A 16,810-nucleotide genomic window follows, 5' to 3' on the forward strand; every position below is an offset into this window, starting at 1 on the left:
CCTTCTGCCCCTTTGGAGATTTCTCCTGGTGACTCTTGTTTCTAGGTCATCTCTCCGTTTAATGGGTGAGAAACTGAGGCCCACAGGGAGACAAGATGACTCGTCCAGGCTCACACGGCTAGAAATACAATGTCAGCCCATGAACACAGGGACTTTTGTCTGCTTTTGTTCCCCATTCTAGCCCTCGAACCTAGAAGAGACACAGGCCTAGGTGCAGTACAATCATGTGCTGTGTAACCGAGTGATGGAGGTTTGCAGGCTCATGCCAGCCTCCATGCCTCGCCTCCCTGAGCTCTGGCACACTCAGGCTGGCAACACTCAAAGCAGAGGCAAGACCATCTTGTCTTTGCCTCCTGGGGGAGCCCAGGGTCTGGGTTGCTGCCTGTTCATATGACTCGGGTGGCTGAGCCCCCTGCTGTGGAGCAGAAGATTTGCAGAGAACCATGGTGCACACTGTGGGTGGCCTCCCACCAGGTAACAGGTGCTCCAGGTGGCATAGCCACTGGAGGCCAGGTGGCTGCAGCATCTCAAGGGACACTGGCGCCTGCTAGGAGCAAGGGAGGTGTTAAGGAACTGACAGGTGTGGGTGTGTCCCTGAGGCCTGGAAACTACACTCCAGATGGCAGCGGCGATGCTAGCTCTGCCTTGGATGCAAAGTGTGTGTGGCACCGTGCTGAGCGCTCCCCATGCATTACCTCATTTGCACCCTGCAACGCCCTGCGTGGCGGTGCCAGTATTTCTTTTCCATGGATGTAGACTATGAGCCTCAAAGAGGTGAAAGGCCCTGCTAAGTTATCAGGTAGCTGAGGAGTGCTGCTGGAACCCAGGATGGTCCCGTCACTTCCCAGAACTGAAGGATAAGAACCAGGACATCAAGGCCACCATCAAAGGTGGGGGAAATGGAGGTGAGAAGACAGCTAAGTCAAGATTCTTACGTTGCATGAGACAGAAACTGACTCAGCCATGTTTAACTTTGCTAAGAAGGTTTCCTAGTTGTCTTATGAATGCCCAAGGCAGGAAGTGAGGCCGGCCCCATCGGGGGGACCAGTGAATGACTCCCTGTAGTGGGTTAGAGATGGCCACAAAGTCTTTGTCACTCTCCCCATTTCCATGAAGAAGTGGACTTTATCTCCTCACCCTTGGAATTTGAGCTGGCCTATAACTGCTTTGACCAATAAAATGCGGTAAAAGTAATTCAGTGCCAATTTGGGGCTCAGACTTTACAAAGTTTTGGGAGACCTAAGTTGCCATTTAAGAAGTCCAATTCCCCTGCTGGAGAGACCACATAGAGAAGGTAAGGCCCTGAGACTACATCGAGAGAGAGCGAGAGAGAGAGAGAGACAGAGAGGGAGAGAGAGACCCAACCTTGCAGCTGTCCCTACCAAGGCAGCAGTCACGTGAGCTGGCCATGCTAGATGTTTCAGCCTGGCTGAGACCCAAACAATGGCAAAGTGTGGGCGGGCACTGTGCCATCACCACATGAAGCAGAAGAACTACCAACTGAGCCTGGTTGATCCACAGAATTGCGACAATAATAGAAAGTTGTCTTAAGCCACTAACTTTGGGGGCAGTTTGTTACACAGCAATAGATAATTGAAACACCCTTGGATTGGAAAGTCATCAGCAAGCCAGCGAATGCTGTTTTTCTCTTTCCTGAGGATGGCGGCCTCCAACCTCTGCCTTTTAGTGCACCTGGAAGACAATAGAGACCTCCCAGCTCCAGGACCCGCAGCCAGGTAGCTAGTGTCCCCATGTCCAAATTCCCAGAAGAAAGAAACTGATTAGCCCAGTTTGGGTCAGCTGTTCACCCACTAACCAATCAGCTGAGTCCAGGAAGTAGGTTCATACTGCATCAGCATGGTGCCACCCTGCTCTCTGTCGTTTGTGTGTTTGGGGTAGAGGGGATAATCTCAGAAGAAGGGAAGTGTGGGTTGAGCGGTCACCACAGGAGTGTGCATGGTGGTGGCCTGGTCCCTGTCCTGGGGGTGTCGTGTGACTGTTGCATCGCTCTTGTGAGGTTATCTGTTGTATGTGTCTCCTGGGTGTTGCTGGTGGTGTTATTCCTCTTCCTTGAACTGCCTCTAAGGAAGATCTTCCAGGATGGTCTGAGTTTCTTGTAAAAGCCTTTTACATGCTCTCAAGTGTGAATCTAGTAGTAACACTAAAATGCTCCATTAAACAAGAATGAGTTCAGAAAATCACCCAAGTGCCTCCTCTGGGAGGCGAAGGATTGAGTTTTTGGAGGGGTGCTGCTCCGGAGGGGCCTGGGAGAGGCTGGCAGACCCTGGGTGGGGTTAGGAGGATTTGGGGGTCAGCAGTCCTTCCCTTGTGCTGTCCCTGAGGTGGGGGCTGCAGTTATCTGTGTCGGGGATCCTGGTGAAGCTTCTGATGCACACGGAACCAATGGAGAGGGCTCTGACAGGGGTACCTGGGCCAACCCAGGCTCAGGCTGGGACCCTTCCCATCGCCTCACATACACACTCACCCCACGGGCTCCTGGTACAACCTAAACCCACTCTCTTTTCCTCCACCTGCATGAGGGTGACAGGGCACCCTGCTCAACTGTAAGTTCCTTAAGGGCAGGGACTGTATCTGTCTCATAGGCTACCGTCTCTCCACTGTCTGACATGGGCTGTGTACTCTGTAAGTATTTTTGTCTGCATGAATGAATGAATGAATGAATGAATAATTCTCATCTGGAGCCACTGCCCTTCTTCTCCAATGCCTTTTTCTTTTGATGTCCTGGAGTCCTGGATGCAAGTCCTGTCTCCCCCAACTGACCCAGTGCTGAGCAAGTCATCTCATCAGTCAGATGCTCAGCTTTCCCATCCATGAAATGGGGATGACTCATCTGTTCTGGGTATGGTTACTGGGAGGATGAGATGAGAAACAGAAAGAAACATGTAACTGAAAAGTCAGGACAAACGTGAGTGGGTTTGGAGTTGGGAGCTGCTGCCCTCATCCCTGCTATGACCGCCGTTGCTGTCCTGAAATCACCCCCATCACCTGCCACCCTCATCTGTCCTTTCTCCTGCTCCTCAAATAACCACACTGCCTCTGGCCCATTTAGTGCTTAAGTTAAATCACATTTAATTGTTTTTCAAAGAGGAATAGAGAAATCAGAAAGGAGAGTCACAGTACTTGCAGTTGACAAAGGGTTAACTAAAAAAAGATGGGAATATATTAAGCTTTTGATGGAAAAAATGCAAATGCAGTCCCTCTCACACTCACCCCTGTGTTCTCACTACTGCACTGGAGCAGACACACCCCTGCCCCGAGGCACACACACATGCTCCCACTCATGCAGCCCCAGTACACACACTCAAACACACGCCCCAGCCCTGCCCCCGCCGGGCTAGCAGGCTGGGGGAGGAGGGAGAGGCTTGGTGCCATCCCAGGGGCCTGCCCCTTCCAAACACCCCTCACTAAGAGGCAAAGCTACACTAAACGTGGGGCTCTAGGGGACACACGCAGGACTCTGGGAGCTGTGCTTGGGGTGGGAAGATGGGGAAGCCGCAGTGGGGACAGGTGCCCTTAGACGATCGTGTTCTCCAGGATGGCCAGCCGCTTACTCACAGCTTCCAGTGGACTCAGAGTTAAGGAAAGGTACAAGTTGACCGGAGCAGGGCAGTGATGGTGTGACCCCCACTTTGTTTCCCGCAGAGTGCCCTTTTCCAGGGCTCTCTCTCAGCCCCTAGAGGACATGTACTCCCCAATGTCAGAACTTGCCCATCCGCCGCCCTCAGAATGGTGCTCTCTGAAAAACAGAGGCAGTACTATGAGCCCTGAATGCCCAGCCCTACCCAGGTGAGCTGTTTGGATCCCCCGCCTAGTTCTGACCTCAGGGGAGCTGTTTGGGACCCAACCCCAACTGGGTAGAGGCTCATGTCACCAAGATCCTGAGAAGTGGGGCGTCCATGTTTTCCTGAATGCATCCAGGACTTTGTGTGTGCCCATCTCTAGATCTTGACCTCTGCTGTTTTTCTGTTTACCCTCTAGGAGCCTTTGCTTTTGACAGGGTCAGTGCCGAAGCTGGTGCGAGCCCATCTTTCCAGAATCCAGCCCATCTTCAGCAGGAGGCAGGCAAGGAGGAGACCGACTCCGGCACATCAGAGGGTGTGGTTCCCTCTCCTCTCCCCACATGCCCCGCCCCTGGCCCCTCCCCTTCCCCGCAGGGGAGGCTGGGAAAGGATATGCTTCCTGGTCAAGGCCTGCAGCAGCCCCTCCACTTTGGCCTGGAATTTCACAATAGACTCACAGTCGCATGGGTCTTCCTCTGGAGCAGACAGAAAGTAGAGAAAGAGAAGGGGATAGTGAGTGTGTGCCTGGACAGGAGGTGGGGTGGTCACTTGCCCAGGGCCTGGACTAGGGAGTCTTGGGGGAGTGCGTGGCCTACGACATCTGAGGAGGAGGCAGAGAGACATTTAGAGTTCTTGAGACAGAGCTCTTAGGTCTTCCTGACCCCCTAGACCCTGATAAAGAACTCCAATAACAGCATCACCAGGCTGAGCACCTACTACTGCAGGACACTGTTGTTAGGGGCCTTTATGTCATTTTGGTGACTCCTCGTCCTAATCCTTTGAGACCAAAGTCCTTATTCCCATTTTACAAATGAAGAACCCAAGAAGTGAAACCACGTGTCCGTGACCAATAGCTAGTTAGTGTCAGAGCAAAGATGCAGGCACAGGCACGTCTAGCTGTAGAGTCCATGCTCTTTACCACTGGGAACCAGCTGACAAGGTCACCCGGCAGGATCAGGGGAGATGACAGGATTCAAATCCTGGCTCTTCCTCCAATTATTAACAATCGTTCCACCCCTCTGGCCTTGGTTTTGCTGTCTGTAAAATGAGGACGATAATACTCTTACCAGATAGGATTGAAAGATTTAATATTTGGAGAGCACGGAGAACAGTGCCATTCGTGTAACGCACTCTGTTCCATATTCTCGCTGGTCACAAGAGTTAGACTGGCCCATCTCCTGATTCTGCCAACTCTTGGTGCTCCTCCAGCTCCTGCTTTTCTCCACCCACATCCAGTTCCAAGATGGCTCCCTGCCCAACCCCCAGAGCCCCCCTGCCCCTCCCATGGAGGCCAGCTCTGGCCTCACTCACCCACACAGATCTTCCTCTGCAACTTCTTGCCAATCTGGTTGATGGTCTTGAAGTCAGCCGTGTAGAAGTAGTGCTCTGCCACAGGCTCCGAGGCGATTTCTCTCAGCTCGTCCTCCACGGCATTGCCCACACCCACGGCAAACATCTTAAAGCCTGCCAAGAGGAACCAGACAAGTAAGGGTGGCCGTGGGGACAGGCAGCCATGCATGGCTGGGCCTCTTGGAGAATCCCCGGGAAATCAACACCAGACACCTCCTGGTGGCAGCTGCTAGAATTGCAGGCACAATGCCTGGGGGGAAAAAAAGACATTGAGGAAATCAATATTTTTTGAGATTCTACCTTATGACAGACCTGTCCTGACTTCCTGGAAGCTTGGTAATCTTCTTTAACTCTCATAACCATCGTCTGGTGGTTATTATTATCCTCATTTAATAGGCAATAAAACTAAGGCTCGGGTTTGTCCCGAAGCAGGGCTGCCTTCCAACAGTGTGTTCTTGGGAACATTCAACTGGAAAAGTCCCAAGCCCTCCCTACAAAAAGACCACCAAAACAAGCCACTCACTTTTCTGGGGCTTCAGTTTTGTCACCAGTATAAAAAAAAGACATAGATGAACCAATCCTTCCTCATTCGAATTGAACCCAGGTTTAGGGCACTAATCAGAACAGACCCCTAAGATAGATTACAGTCGGGCTGTGCCATGTACCCCCTAGCCAACAGTGGCGTTCAGGGTCCAGGAGGGAGCACCTACCCAGGTCCTTGGCCTTCTTGGCAGCATCGTTGATGTAGTCCTGGCTCCGACCGTCAGTGAAGACAATGCCCACCTTCTGGGCGCCAGGCCTCGCCCCACTGGACACGGTGAAGGAATTGTCGATGAGGTACTTGAGGGCAGCCCCGGTCATGGTGCCCCTCTCCATGTAGGACATGTTCCGCACAGCTGCCTTGATGTCCTTCTTGGTGTGGAAGCGGCCCAGCGGGAACTCTTGGCGCACAGAACTCGAGTACTGCACCAGCCCCACCTGGGCCAGCTTGTCCGACACATCCAGCGTGTCCACGATCTGGTTGATGAACTTCTTCACCAGCTCGAAGTTCTCGGGCCGCACACTCTTGGATCCATCGATGAGGAAGACCAGATCCGTGGCCGAACTTCCACCGCCACCTCTGCAGACTGGGGAGAATGGGAAGGCGCGATGAAGCTTCAAGACAGTCATCCATCCCGACCGCCGCCTGCGTACCTACCACACACCAAGCTCTATGCTAAGGATCATCCTATTTTGTCCTCAAAACTCCCTCTATGAAGCCAAAGTTCCTGGCCCCATTTTACAGCATTGAAAACTGAAGCTCCAAAAGCTGTTAAATCACACAGCTCAGAAGCAGTGGCACCAAGACTTGAACTCAAGACTATGTGACTCCTTCCGGCACACTAAGCCCACTACCCACTGTGAAAAAATGAGAAACAGAGGTCAGAAGAGAACTTTCTGCAGACACCAAACTCTAGAAGGTATCTACCACCTCTGAAGATTGGTCCAGAAACTAGGAGCAGGGAGGCTTGAATGGGCTGGGGAGTATCCGAGGCCCCATGCCCTCCCTCCCCAACTCCACCCCCAGGGTTGCCTGTGTCCAGCCCACTGACCATTGCAAGTCTTGCCATCACTGTTCAAGGTGAAGCCCTCGCGGCAGGCGCAGGTGTAGGAGCCTGGGGAGCTGATGCACACCTGCTCACAGTCGTGGTCTCCCGTGGCACACAAGTCTGACACCACTGTGGGGACAAGAAGAGATTTGGGATCTTGCAGTCACAGGGCCTTGGGCATCTCAGCCAGGATGGCCCCTCACATATTCAGGGGAACTGAGGCCTCAACTGGGTAGGGTCCAGGCCCAGACCAGGGGTCCCCAACTCCCAGCAACGGACCGGTACTGGTCCGTGGCCTGTTAGGAACTGGGCCACACAGCAGGAGGTAAGTGGCAGGCGAGCAAGCAAAGTTTCATCTGTATTTGCAGCCACTCCCCAGTGCTAGCATCACCATCTCAGCTCCACCCAAGATCATCAGGCATTAGCTCCTCATAGGAGCACCAGTCCCTGGGGCCAAAAAGGTTTGGGCACTGCTCTAGACCCTCAGCCCAGGGCCAGAATTACAGCACCAGAAACTACGTCCCTGAAGATGGTGAAAATGTAAATGATAAAACTAAAACTTTCTGCCAAAAAGGTAAAGTCCACAGGTAAGACCTTTCATCTGTTTTGTTCACTGCTGTATCCCAAGCGTCTAGAACAGCACGTGCAGTGAAGAACACAGCACACAGAAGATGCTCAGCAAATACGTGTTAAATACAGTACGAGCTCTATGCCATGGATTATTTCATTGAATCCTCGCTATAAGATACATGCTCTTCTCAGATCCATTTTACAAATGGGGAAAAGTCCTTGCACTGGCCCCGCCCCATTCTATGCGAGACCCCGCCCCTTCGGACTGGTCACATCCCAAAGACTGCCCACAGGCCCACCTCCTGTGGCCTCAACCGTCTCCTACCCAGTGCCCGGGTCCCTCAGACCTTCCTGCATCGCGGAAGGCTTTGATACCCAAACCTCCCGACATCCAAACACGCACAGGTCTTTCCAGGCCCTCTCTTTACCGCCCCTCCTCGATCCTTGCCAGGACCCTGCCATATAAAAGGGACCTTGGCATCGCCTCTCCCCAGCTCCCTTAATCTCGGGCTGGGGACCTGCTCTCGGGTTTTGGCCCCGCCCCTGGTGCCGGTCCCACCTCAATCTGACCCACGTTCCACCTCCAACCTTGTCCCAAACACACTTAGGCCCTGCCCCAGCCCTGGTCCACCCCAGAGGCCGGCTCTAACTCAGTCCCAGCCAGATATAGGCCATAGGCCACCGCCCCGCCCTGGCCCCGCCCTGACGACGCCGCTCTCGGCCCGCCCCGCGCCGCCCCGCCCCGCGCACAGCAGAAGGCCTCCTGGAACTTCTTGGACAGCTTCTCGATGACGCTGTAGCTCTCGACATAGTCGATGTGCTCGTCCTGCGGCTCGCTGGCGATCTGCCGCAACGTGGCCTTGTCTACGCGGCCCACGCCGATGGCGAACAGCTCGATGCCGCTGGCCCGGGCCCGTGCAGACACGTCCCGCACGCTATCCTGGGGCCTCCCGTCTGTCACCACGATGACCACCTGCAACGCACAGGGACACATATGAGGAGCAGGACCCCCTCCCCGCACTGGGCTGGGCTGGGCCGCTTAGCCCGCCAGTAAAACCCAGGATCGTAGGCAGAAGAAGAGACTGAGCCCCAGAGAGCCAGAGAGGCTAGTTGGTAGGAGGCGGATCTGATTCCTCACCAAGGTTATGTCCCCAAGGAAGAGAACCTGGCTAGGGGAAGAGGAGGCAGGTTTCCTCTGATTGAAAGGCTTAGCTGAAGTGTTTGTTCTTTCATCTGACTAAGGCCTCTGGATGCCTCTTCCTTCAGGCAAGCAGCGCTGTGACCACAGAAGACAGGGCCATGTCTTCCCCCTCAGTCTGGGGACTTTGAGGATAGGGTCAAACAAGTGTGCCCAACACGGTGCAGTTCTACCCTTTGGCCACCAGAGGGCATCAGAGGCTAATGGATGCGGCTGGGCCTCCGGGCCAGCGATCCTTCCTTTTCAGGTCCTGGGAGTCTTTCCCACATCCCAGGAAACGGAAGGAAGATGCCACCTTTTTCTCCCTGCATTCCCAGGAGGCTACATGTCCTCCCCACAGAGGAAAAGACTGCCTGGTGCCTTCTCACAAGGCTCCTCTTCTACAACCTGGAAAGAGACAGAAGGAGACCCTGGCCCTCATCACCCGCTTCCTGAGCCTGCCCTGAAGCTGGGTCCCCACAGCTCTGCCTGAGGCTGGGACCTGGCATCCAGCACCCTTGGCTGCTTCTCTGCTTCTGACCTAGGTCCCCTCTGCTTCCGTGGTCCCTACCCCTGGCTTGAGTCCCCAACCCCCATCTTGTGACCTGTACTATAATGGCTTAGACAAGCTTGCGTTAGAAATGCAGCTCTATACGTTACAGCTCACCTTCCGAGCCTCTATTTCTCCTTCTGAGAAAGGGGACCGTGGTGAGGTTCGGGTAAGGTGATTGAGGGTAGGAAGCCAGGAAGGGGAACTGTCTTGCAGTATCATTGTCCTGGGGAGTGAGCTTGCACAATCTCTTCCCCTCCAAAGGCCTGGGCTCCGGGCACTGAAAACCTAGCAGTGACGATTCGCTGCTGCATGTATTTCCCTGAGGCCCACTGTCTCCTCGAGTCCCTACTGTCTCCCTTCAACCCCACTTTTGGAGCTTTGGATCCACCTTGTAGGACTTCCCACAGGTGAATTCCAGGCTGAAAGCCTAATGTCTGGTGCCAGACCCTCTGTCTCTGTCTCAGCTGATGAAGGAGCCCTCTGCTCACTTGCCCACCCCAGGCCACTGGCCTGATCTGGGATGAAACAGTCAACTCTGGAGATGTGACGACTACAGAAGTCACCACCATCCCCTTCGCTACCTCTCTCCCTGAGGATCATCCAAGGCCACCACACCCTCCCAGCCGCCATGACCACTAACCTCACGTCGGAACTGGTAAGCGTCCCCCACAAAAGACCAACGGGCTCCTTGACGTGTCATTTCTTTGAGGGCCGTAATGGTTGGGGTTGTTTGCTGTTGTCTGTGAACAGTTCTACCACTTATTAGCGGGTTAGTTCCTCATGCCTCGATTTTCTCGTCAGTGGGGATACCACCTCCGAGCAGAACTGTATTATTCATTCAGCAGTCGTGTGTCAGCAGCTACGACATGCCAGTCGAGCGGGGTATGGATGGGATGAGAAAGAGTACTCCCGTGGGCTGGGGCCCTGGGCAGGTAAGTGCTGAGTCCTCAGGCCAACAAGGGCTGTGACCCCTGGGGGGAGAGGACCCCTGACTGGTTTCACAGGCCCTGGGCCGAGTCCTGAAATATGACACCGTGGGTACGAGGTCTGTGAAAACGCTCAGCATCCCCCCTGGAGCCCTCGCTGACCGTGGGACTTGGGGAGCATCACTTCATTTTTCTGAGCCCCCGCCCTCTGAGGCTCATTAAGTAAGAAATTAGCGACCGCTTATGTGGGGCTCATTAGGTACCAGGCACTGTTCTGAGCCCTTTGTGCATGTGAACTCACTGAGTCCTCCTACGAGCCCTTCGAGAAGGTTTTATGTTATCCCATTTTATATGTGAGGAAACCGAGGCACGTGAGATGAAGTAACTTGCTCGGGGTGGCACAGCTAGTAGTGGAGCAGGGCTTGAACCCAGAGAGGCTGGTGGCAGTGTCCATACCCTTCACCATCACGGAAACATCTGGACTGTCTCACTCCGCCTGCGGGGAGTTCAGACTGGCCAGGGGGGCCAACATCAACTAAACTGAAATCATCGAGGGCTCGCGGGGAGTGAGAAGCGTGGAGAGAGATGGGTTCAGCTCTGCCACGTCTCTTAGTTGGGTCTGCTCCCAACTGTAAAACAGGCCCCTTGTCCAGGCGTTGAGAGAACGAATGTGTGTGTGTTTATGCTGGCAAAGTTCTCAGCACACGGCAGGGGATCCCAGCAGGGCGAGGGGCACGTACCTTGCTGATGTCAGGGGACCTGGACCGACCACCGTCAGCATCGCTGAAGGCCTTGGTGACAGCATACTGGATGGCCAGACCAGTCATGGTGCCGGTGGACAGCGGCTGGATGCGGCGCACGGCCTGCAGCAGGGCGGCCTTGGAGCCATGGGCTCGCAGAGGGAACTCCTGCTTCACCGAGCTGGCATAGTTGACCACGCCCACCCGGGTGGCATTGGGCCCCACATTGAGCGACTCGATGACCTGGCTCAGGAACACCTTCACCTTCTCAAACTCCACCGGCCGCACGCTGCGTGAGCTGTCGACAACGAACACCAGGTCCGTGGGCCGGGTCCGGCAGAGACGCCCTGGGAGGGGCCGGGGGGAGGAGGGGGAAGAAGGCCGAGGCAAGGGCAGAGGTCAGGAGATGAGGTCAGGAGACAGGGCCAAGACACTCGAAGCAAAGGAGCAGAGGATCAGGAGCTACTTAGATCCCGAAGAGGCCTCAGGAGAGTAGACTGAACCTGACCAGGCAGGCTGGGCCCTTTTGCCAGCAGGTGGGCATTCAGCAAGCAACTGGCCAGAGGCCCCACAGCTCAGCCCCTGGTAAAGAAAGCCTCAAATCCCGGCCTTGGTAACTCACGTCACCTCTCTGAGCCTGTCTTCTCGTCTGTACAATGAGCCAATAATCCCTTCCTTGCAGGATCTTTTGAGGATGAGCAAAAATGCACACACGGTGCCAGCACGGGCCTGGGCACCCAGCGGGTGCTCATGGGGCAGCGAAGGCAATGATGGCCTTTAAAACCCACTTCTCAAGTTTCAGTCTAGAATGACTCATAAACAAGGGGCAGCTGTGTCTCCCAACCGGGCAGGAGGGCACGGAGGGTGGGCCCTCCCGGGCGGGCACAGCCTTGAGGGCTAACACCGTGCCCATCAACATGGCCTCTTTCATCTGAGCATCAAAGCGAATCACCAAAGTGGACACGGTTTCCCTCAGCCCAGCGGCCTGCTGGCTGGTGTCCAAGAGCCAGGGAAAAGGGCAGGAATTCCTACTGGCCACCTTGGCAGCGTGACCAGGTGTGCCCCCATGACACACCCCCCAAGGCAGGATGCCTTTCCAGTCACCCTGGGATGCAGCACCATGTGCAGGTAGATGCGTGGGGGACGGAGTGAGGCAGACCAGCATTCAGATCCCAGCTCAGCCACTCGGCGGCTCTGGACCGGGCATCGCACCCTTAGGAGCTTCAGTTTTCCATCTGTCCAGTGGGGAAGAAAGGCTTACCGCTTGATGTTATCACTGGCCTGGCCCTGCAGCCAGCCAGGTGCAGTACAGAGGCCCTTCCCTCTCCATCGCACACTCAATCAAACCGAGCAGAGCTGCTTCCAAGCGAGGATGCAGGAAGCATCGGGAAGAGGAGGGTTTGCTGGGCTCTCCCAGCTCCCAGCCACAGTGCCCTAGACGCCGGCATCAGAGTTACTCAAGGGACCTTAGAATACCTTCCAGCCACTCCCTGGTTCTCACTAGCTAAGGCTACAGATAGCTAAACTGAGGCCCAGAGAGGGAGGAGGAATTAGCCACACCATAGAGAAGGGGATCAGGAGCCAGGAGGCTCTGGGGCTCTCTTACTGTGTGGTCTTAGGTCCTCCCCTCTCCAGCCTCAGTTTCCCCATCTGTACGGGAAAAGTCGAGCATTCTAGGATTCAGCGGCCAAGGCTGAAACTCCGGGAGTGGTACAACATGCGAGAGCCCGATCCGGGAGGTGCTGGAAGGGTTGGTGAAGGGGGTGAAGTCTCAGCCCCATAGGGCTGTGTTTGTCTCAGAACCGTGAGTGCAGCCCTGGCTCGGCCTGGAGGCAGAGTGCAGCCCTGGCTCGGCCTGGGGGCAGCTCCAGACGTCAGCAGCTCTCTGCGTAGCTTGTCCTCAGTGACCTAAGAGACAGCAGTCTCTGCAGCATGCGCGATTTCCGAGGGCAGCCTGGGGGCGGAGATACCCCAGGGAAGGCTCTGGGGCTCCAGAGAGAGGCCCACTCATGTCCTCCGACAAAATAGACCGGGGGTCACTCCTGCCCTGGCCCTTATGAATGTAACCATCTCTGTTTGCCCCTGGGCCAGCTTGCTGGCCACCCTGCCTCCCTGCCCCTCTCCCCATCCTGAATCCCATTTAACTTCTGCCCATCTCAGTGCTCAGACCCCAGGCTGTTGCTCCGGGGCCACTTTTCCAGCGTCCCCACCTCACATAGGTCCCCTCACCTCTGGACTGGGGGGCGAGGCCAAGCGTGCGTGGGGCCAGGAGGAGCAGCAGCAAACCGCAGAGCACGAGGCCAGTGCCAGAGATGACCCTCATGGTCCTGGCAGCACGGGCAGCAGCCAGCACAGTTGTGGGGGCCAGTGGGGGCCCGGTCTTATCAACCTTGCTGCCCAGCCTCCCAGCCAGGCGGCCCCCTACTGACGTGGGGCATCCTGCCCCTGCCCCTAGCCCCCTTGGGGGGGCGGGGCCCGGGCTGAATAGAAGTGTGTGTGCCCAGAGAGGGAGAGAGCCGCCTGGCCTGGGCTCAAGAGGCCCCTCCAACCACAAGGGCTCCTTTGCCTGCAGAAGCAACCGGCGCTGCAGCCGGAATTCAGGAAATCTCAGGTGGGTGGAGGGTGGCTCCTCCAGGGGCTGGAGCCTGCACTGACCCGAAGCTGCCACTGCAAGCTCAGGGAAGCCTGAGTCCAATGGCCTCACGCCCCAGTCCTGCCTGGCACCCTCAGCCCACACCCAAATTCTTCCCTCACCTGCAATTCTGACCCCAATTTCCTCGCCGAACACACTTCCCTTCTTCAGTCTCCACTGTCCCCTGCCTCTCCACAGAAGCCCGTCTCTCCAGCTGCACCTGGATGCCCGGATTTCTCCTCCAGCCCTTTGCACACACGGGGCCGTCTGCCCAGAATGCCTTTTCTCCCACTCACTCTGCCTAACAGAATCTTTCAAGATCATAATGGGAGTAACGCATACACTAGTATCTGGTAGATGCAAGGCAGTGGAGAAGATGGTTCAGAGCACAGACTTGGAGCCAGATAGGCTGGGTTTGCTATAAACTACCTGCGTGACCGTTTTCAGGGTGCTTCACCTCTCTCTGCCTCCAATTCCTCATCTGGAAACTGGAGATGCTAACAGTGCTGCCTCCTGGGGTCGATCAGAGGAGCAGAGTTATATGAACTGTCTCATTTCATTCTCTTGACAACCTTGTCAGGCAGCTACTGTTATTTTCCCCATTTCCCAGATGAGGAACTGAAGAACAGAGGTGAAATAATTTGTCTAAAGCCACACAGCTAAGAGGAGTCATTGCCAGGATACGGCCCTAGGCTGCTGCTCTCAGCCACCCTGCTTGTTTGGATGAAGCTTGGTGGCAATGCCTTCTCCATGCCCACCTCTCCCCCACTCCCCTGGGCTAGCCTCCCACCTCCCTGAGCTTCTGTGCATTGTCTGTCCCACCCATGAGCAGATAAGAGTCTGGCTGACTGATCTCTGCATCTAGCCCAGCCCAGGGTCTGCACAGAGGAGGCAAGAATAAAGGAGCATAACCAGGAATGTTCCTACCGTTGCATCTAGGTCCGGTAGTTGATGAGATAAAGCAAAAGGAGCAGGCTTGACCACCCAAGAGACCCAGATTCAAATCCACTTCTGCTGCAGACTGGCTGTGTGACCTGGAGCTGGTGACTTAACCTCTCTGAGCCTCAGTTTGTTATCATGCAATAGCAATGGTGTTACTTGGCCTGCCCACCTCACTGGAACCATGTGAAGAAGCAATGAGGGGACAGAAGTAGAGATGAGGGTCAAAGAATTATCATCTTCCCAGGGGATAGAGTCGTTAACACTCAAGACCTGCGCACTTCACTCTATGTAAATTATACCTTAATAAAAGAAAATGTACACACAATTTTTTGAAAAAATGATTGCCCGGCACAGCTGACCAACATTCTCATAATCTTCATTGATAATTGCAGTCGCTTTTATCACCGTATCTCTTATGTTCTCCCAACAAACCTGTGATGCCAACAGATCCAAATATATTAGCCCATTTGTCAGATGGGAAACGGAGACCCGGAGTGATTGCCCGAAGCCATGCAGCCAGTTCAGAGGCAGAGCCAAGCCTGGAACTTGGGTCTCCTTCCCCTTTGCCCCAGCTTTAGTGAACAAGCAAGTGAATAGCATTTCCTCTGACTTCCCCTATTTAACTTTAATTTATTCATATAGTTCATAGCCCTCCCCAATTCCAAAAGCCAGGAGGCTGTAGGTTTCTTTTCTCTCTACAACTTGTAAGTCTAATTCTCTTCTCTAGAGACACTGCAGGCATAATGACTGTGGTACACATCACTTCCCCAAACTGTTATAAATGTGTTACCTGCCCCCCCCTCGCCTCCCCCCCTACCCCACCACCCCGCCCAGAGGGTGTCAGCTCAGTCTGAGCAGGGGTCTTGCCTGTCTCAGCCACCACTGCATCTCCAGGACCCAGCATAGTGCCTGGAACAGAGTGTCTGATGAGCAAATAAAGATACAAATTGAAAGAAAGAACTATTATTGGCAAAGAGTCAGACGGGGGCATCTGCACGGTGGCTGAGGCAGAGTGCTCTTCCTGCGGCCCTGCTGAAGGCGGACGAGGAGAACGTGAGCTGAAGTCCCCTCGCCCACCACCCCCTCTCCCCAGTGGACAGGGCTGTGTCCAGAGCTCAGGGTACAAAGCTGTGTTGGCCAGGGCAGCCGCCGAGCCCATGAACTAGCTCTTTCAGCTCTGGCTCTGAATGGCAGTTCTATGGGCTCCTCACAGGGACACAGGCACCTTCTCTGTGTCACTTCTCTGCTCATTAGTGGAGCCACAGAAATATGCTACAGGTAAGTGTTCAGGAACAGAGATGGATTCCTCCCAAAAGGGGCAGCTTTAACGTTTCATGGTGAGAGCAAGGGCTTACGGGAGGGGGGACCTGGAAGTTGAGCATATATATTGAGGAAAGAAAATAAATATTTGTGTTTTTAAGGTGTGAAACATTTTTCCCCAGGAATCAAAAGTGAGAACAGTATGTCCGGTATTGACCAGAGAAAAAAATGCGTGGAGGGGCCTTCCTGGAGGCGGCTCACAGACAGCAGCCATGAAGGGTTCCTGCTGTTCTCGCTCCTTGTTTTCACACACCTCAGGTTTCCAGAAACTTAAAGCCTTCAGTGTTTTATGGAAGAGAGACCGTTTGTGATAAAGCGAGAGGCCCCCAGGCAGCAGGTGGCTCCGTGGAAAGCACACAGGACGCCCCCTCCCGACCCCCGGGCTCACTTCTTTTCCTAAACGGCAAACCTGGTTATCCGGAGCTCTCCCGATGAGCGAGGGAACTGGTCTGGAGCAGCGAGCCCCCCTTGGTCCTTGGCCTATCATCATTGCAATTTGGCCGGATCCACATATGCCTTTATTGATATTTATTTATTCATCTTTCTCTTTAAATCCACTTACTTTTTGAAAAAATGTTCCTCCTCCTGAGAAATAATAGCCATGAAATCGCTGATTTGAGGTAGTTTATGTATTTATTCCAATACGCCTTCCAATAAATTTGCAACAAATTAAATTCAATTTTTCCATCCACTTAGCACCAAAAATTATCTTGTGTTCTGCCCGTGGCAGGCATGCCAGCCTTTGAGGAACCCTGTGAAGTGAAAAAAAACTTTGGAATCAGACCGAGCTGGGCTCGATTCTGTGTTGTGTCACCTGCTATCTGTGTTGACTACAGAGGAAGCCCTTCGCCGTTCTGCTCTTTGGTTTCATATCTGTAAGTTGGGATCTCAACGCCAGTGTCACAGGGTGGGCGAGAACGAAACGTAAGGGATGCTGTGTCGACGTTGTTTTCACCAGGCCTCCTGCGTTAGTCAGGCTAGAACAGGCTGAACTGCAGTAACGAACAAGCCCCTGTGTCACAGTGGCTGACAAGGGCTGTGTTTCTCTCACGCGACAAGGGCTGGTGCTGGACAGGCGCCTCCCCGCACTGGTCATCTCAAGCTGACCTCCATCTTGTCATGCTGCTGCGTCCCGGCCTTCATCTCCAGCCACGTGGACGTGAGAGAGACAGCAACTGTCTCTCTTAACGGCCTCAGACAAGGAGTGTACA

General features: G+C 54.5%; 1 protein-coding gene across 1 annotated transcript; it reads right to left on the bottom strand.

The window, feature by feature from the left end:
* Positions 1–3,065: 3,065 nt before the first annotated feature.
* MATN1 (matrilin 1) lies at positions 3,066–13,028 on the bottom strand. The gene is made up of 8 exons (XM_039858682.1): positions 12,935–13,028; positions 10,706–11,052; positions 8,060–8,282; positions 6,743–6,868; positions 5,861–6,277; positions 5,112–5,264; positions 4,196–4,276; positions 3,066–3,584 (listed from the first exon to the last, which is right to left on the bottom strand). Exons 1-8 carry the CDS (start codon positions 13,026–13,028, stop codon positions 3,535–3,537), a joined length of 1,491 nt encoding a protein of 496 aa, XP_039714616.1. The 3' UTR covers positions 3,066–3,534.
* Positions 13,029–16,810: the final 3,782 nt, after the last annotated feature.

Source organism: Pteropus medius, unplaced genomic scaffold, assembly GCF_902729225.1.
Source record: "Pteropus medius unplaced genomic scaffold, Ma_sr-lr_union100, whole genome shotgun sequence".
Lineage (NCBI taxonomy): Eukaryota > Metazoa > Chordata > Mammalia > Chiroptera > Pteropodidae > Pteropus > Pteropus medius.

Excerpts from the sequence above, each read along its gene's own strand:
- MATN1 (XM_039858682.1), bottom strand. The coding sequence starts at position 13,028 with ATGAGGGTCATCTCTGGCACTGGCCTCGTGCTCTGCGGTTTGCTGCTG. Across the intron at positions 11,053-12,934 it reads CCTCGCCCCCCAGTCCAGAG|GGCGTCTCTGCCGGACCCGG; the intron begins GTGAGGGGACCT and ends GGCCCCTCCCAG. Across the intron at positions 8,283-10,705 it reads GGTCCCCTGACATCAGCAAG|GTGGTCATCGTGGTGACAGA; the intron begins GTACGTGCCCCT and ends TGTGCGTTGCAG.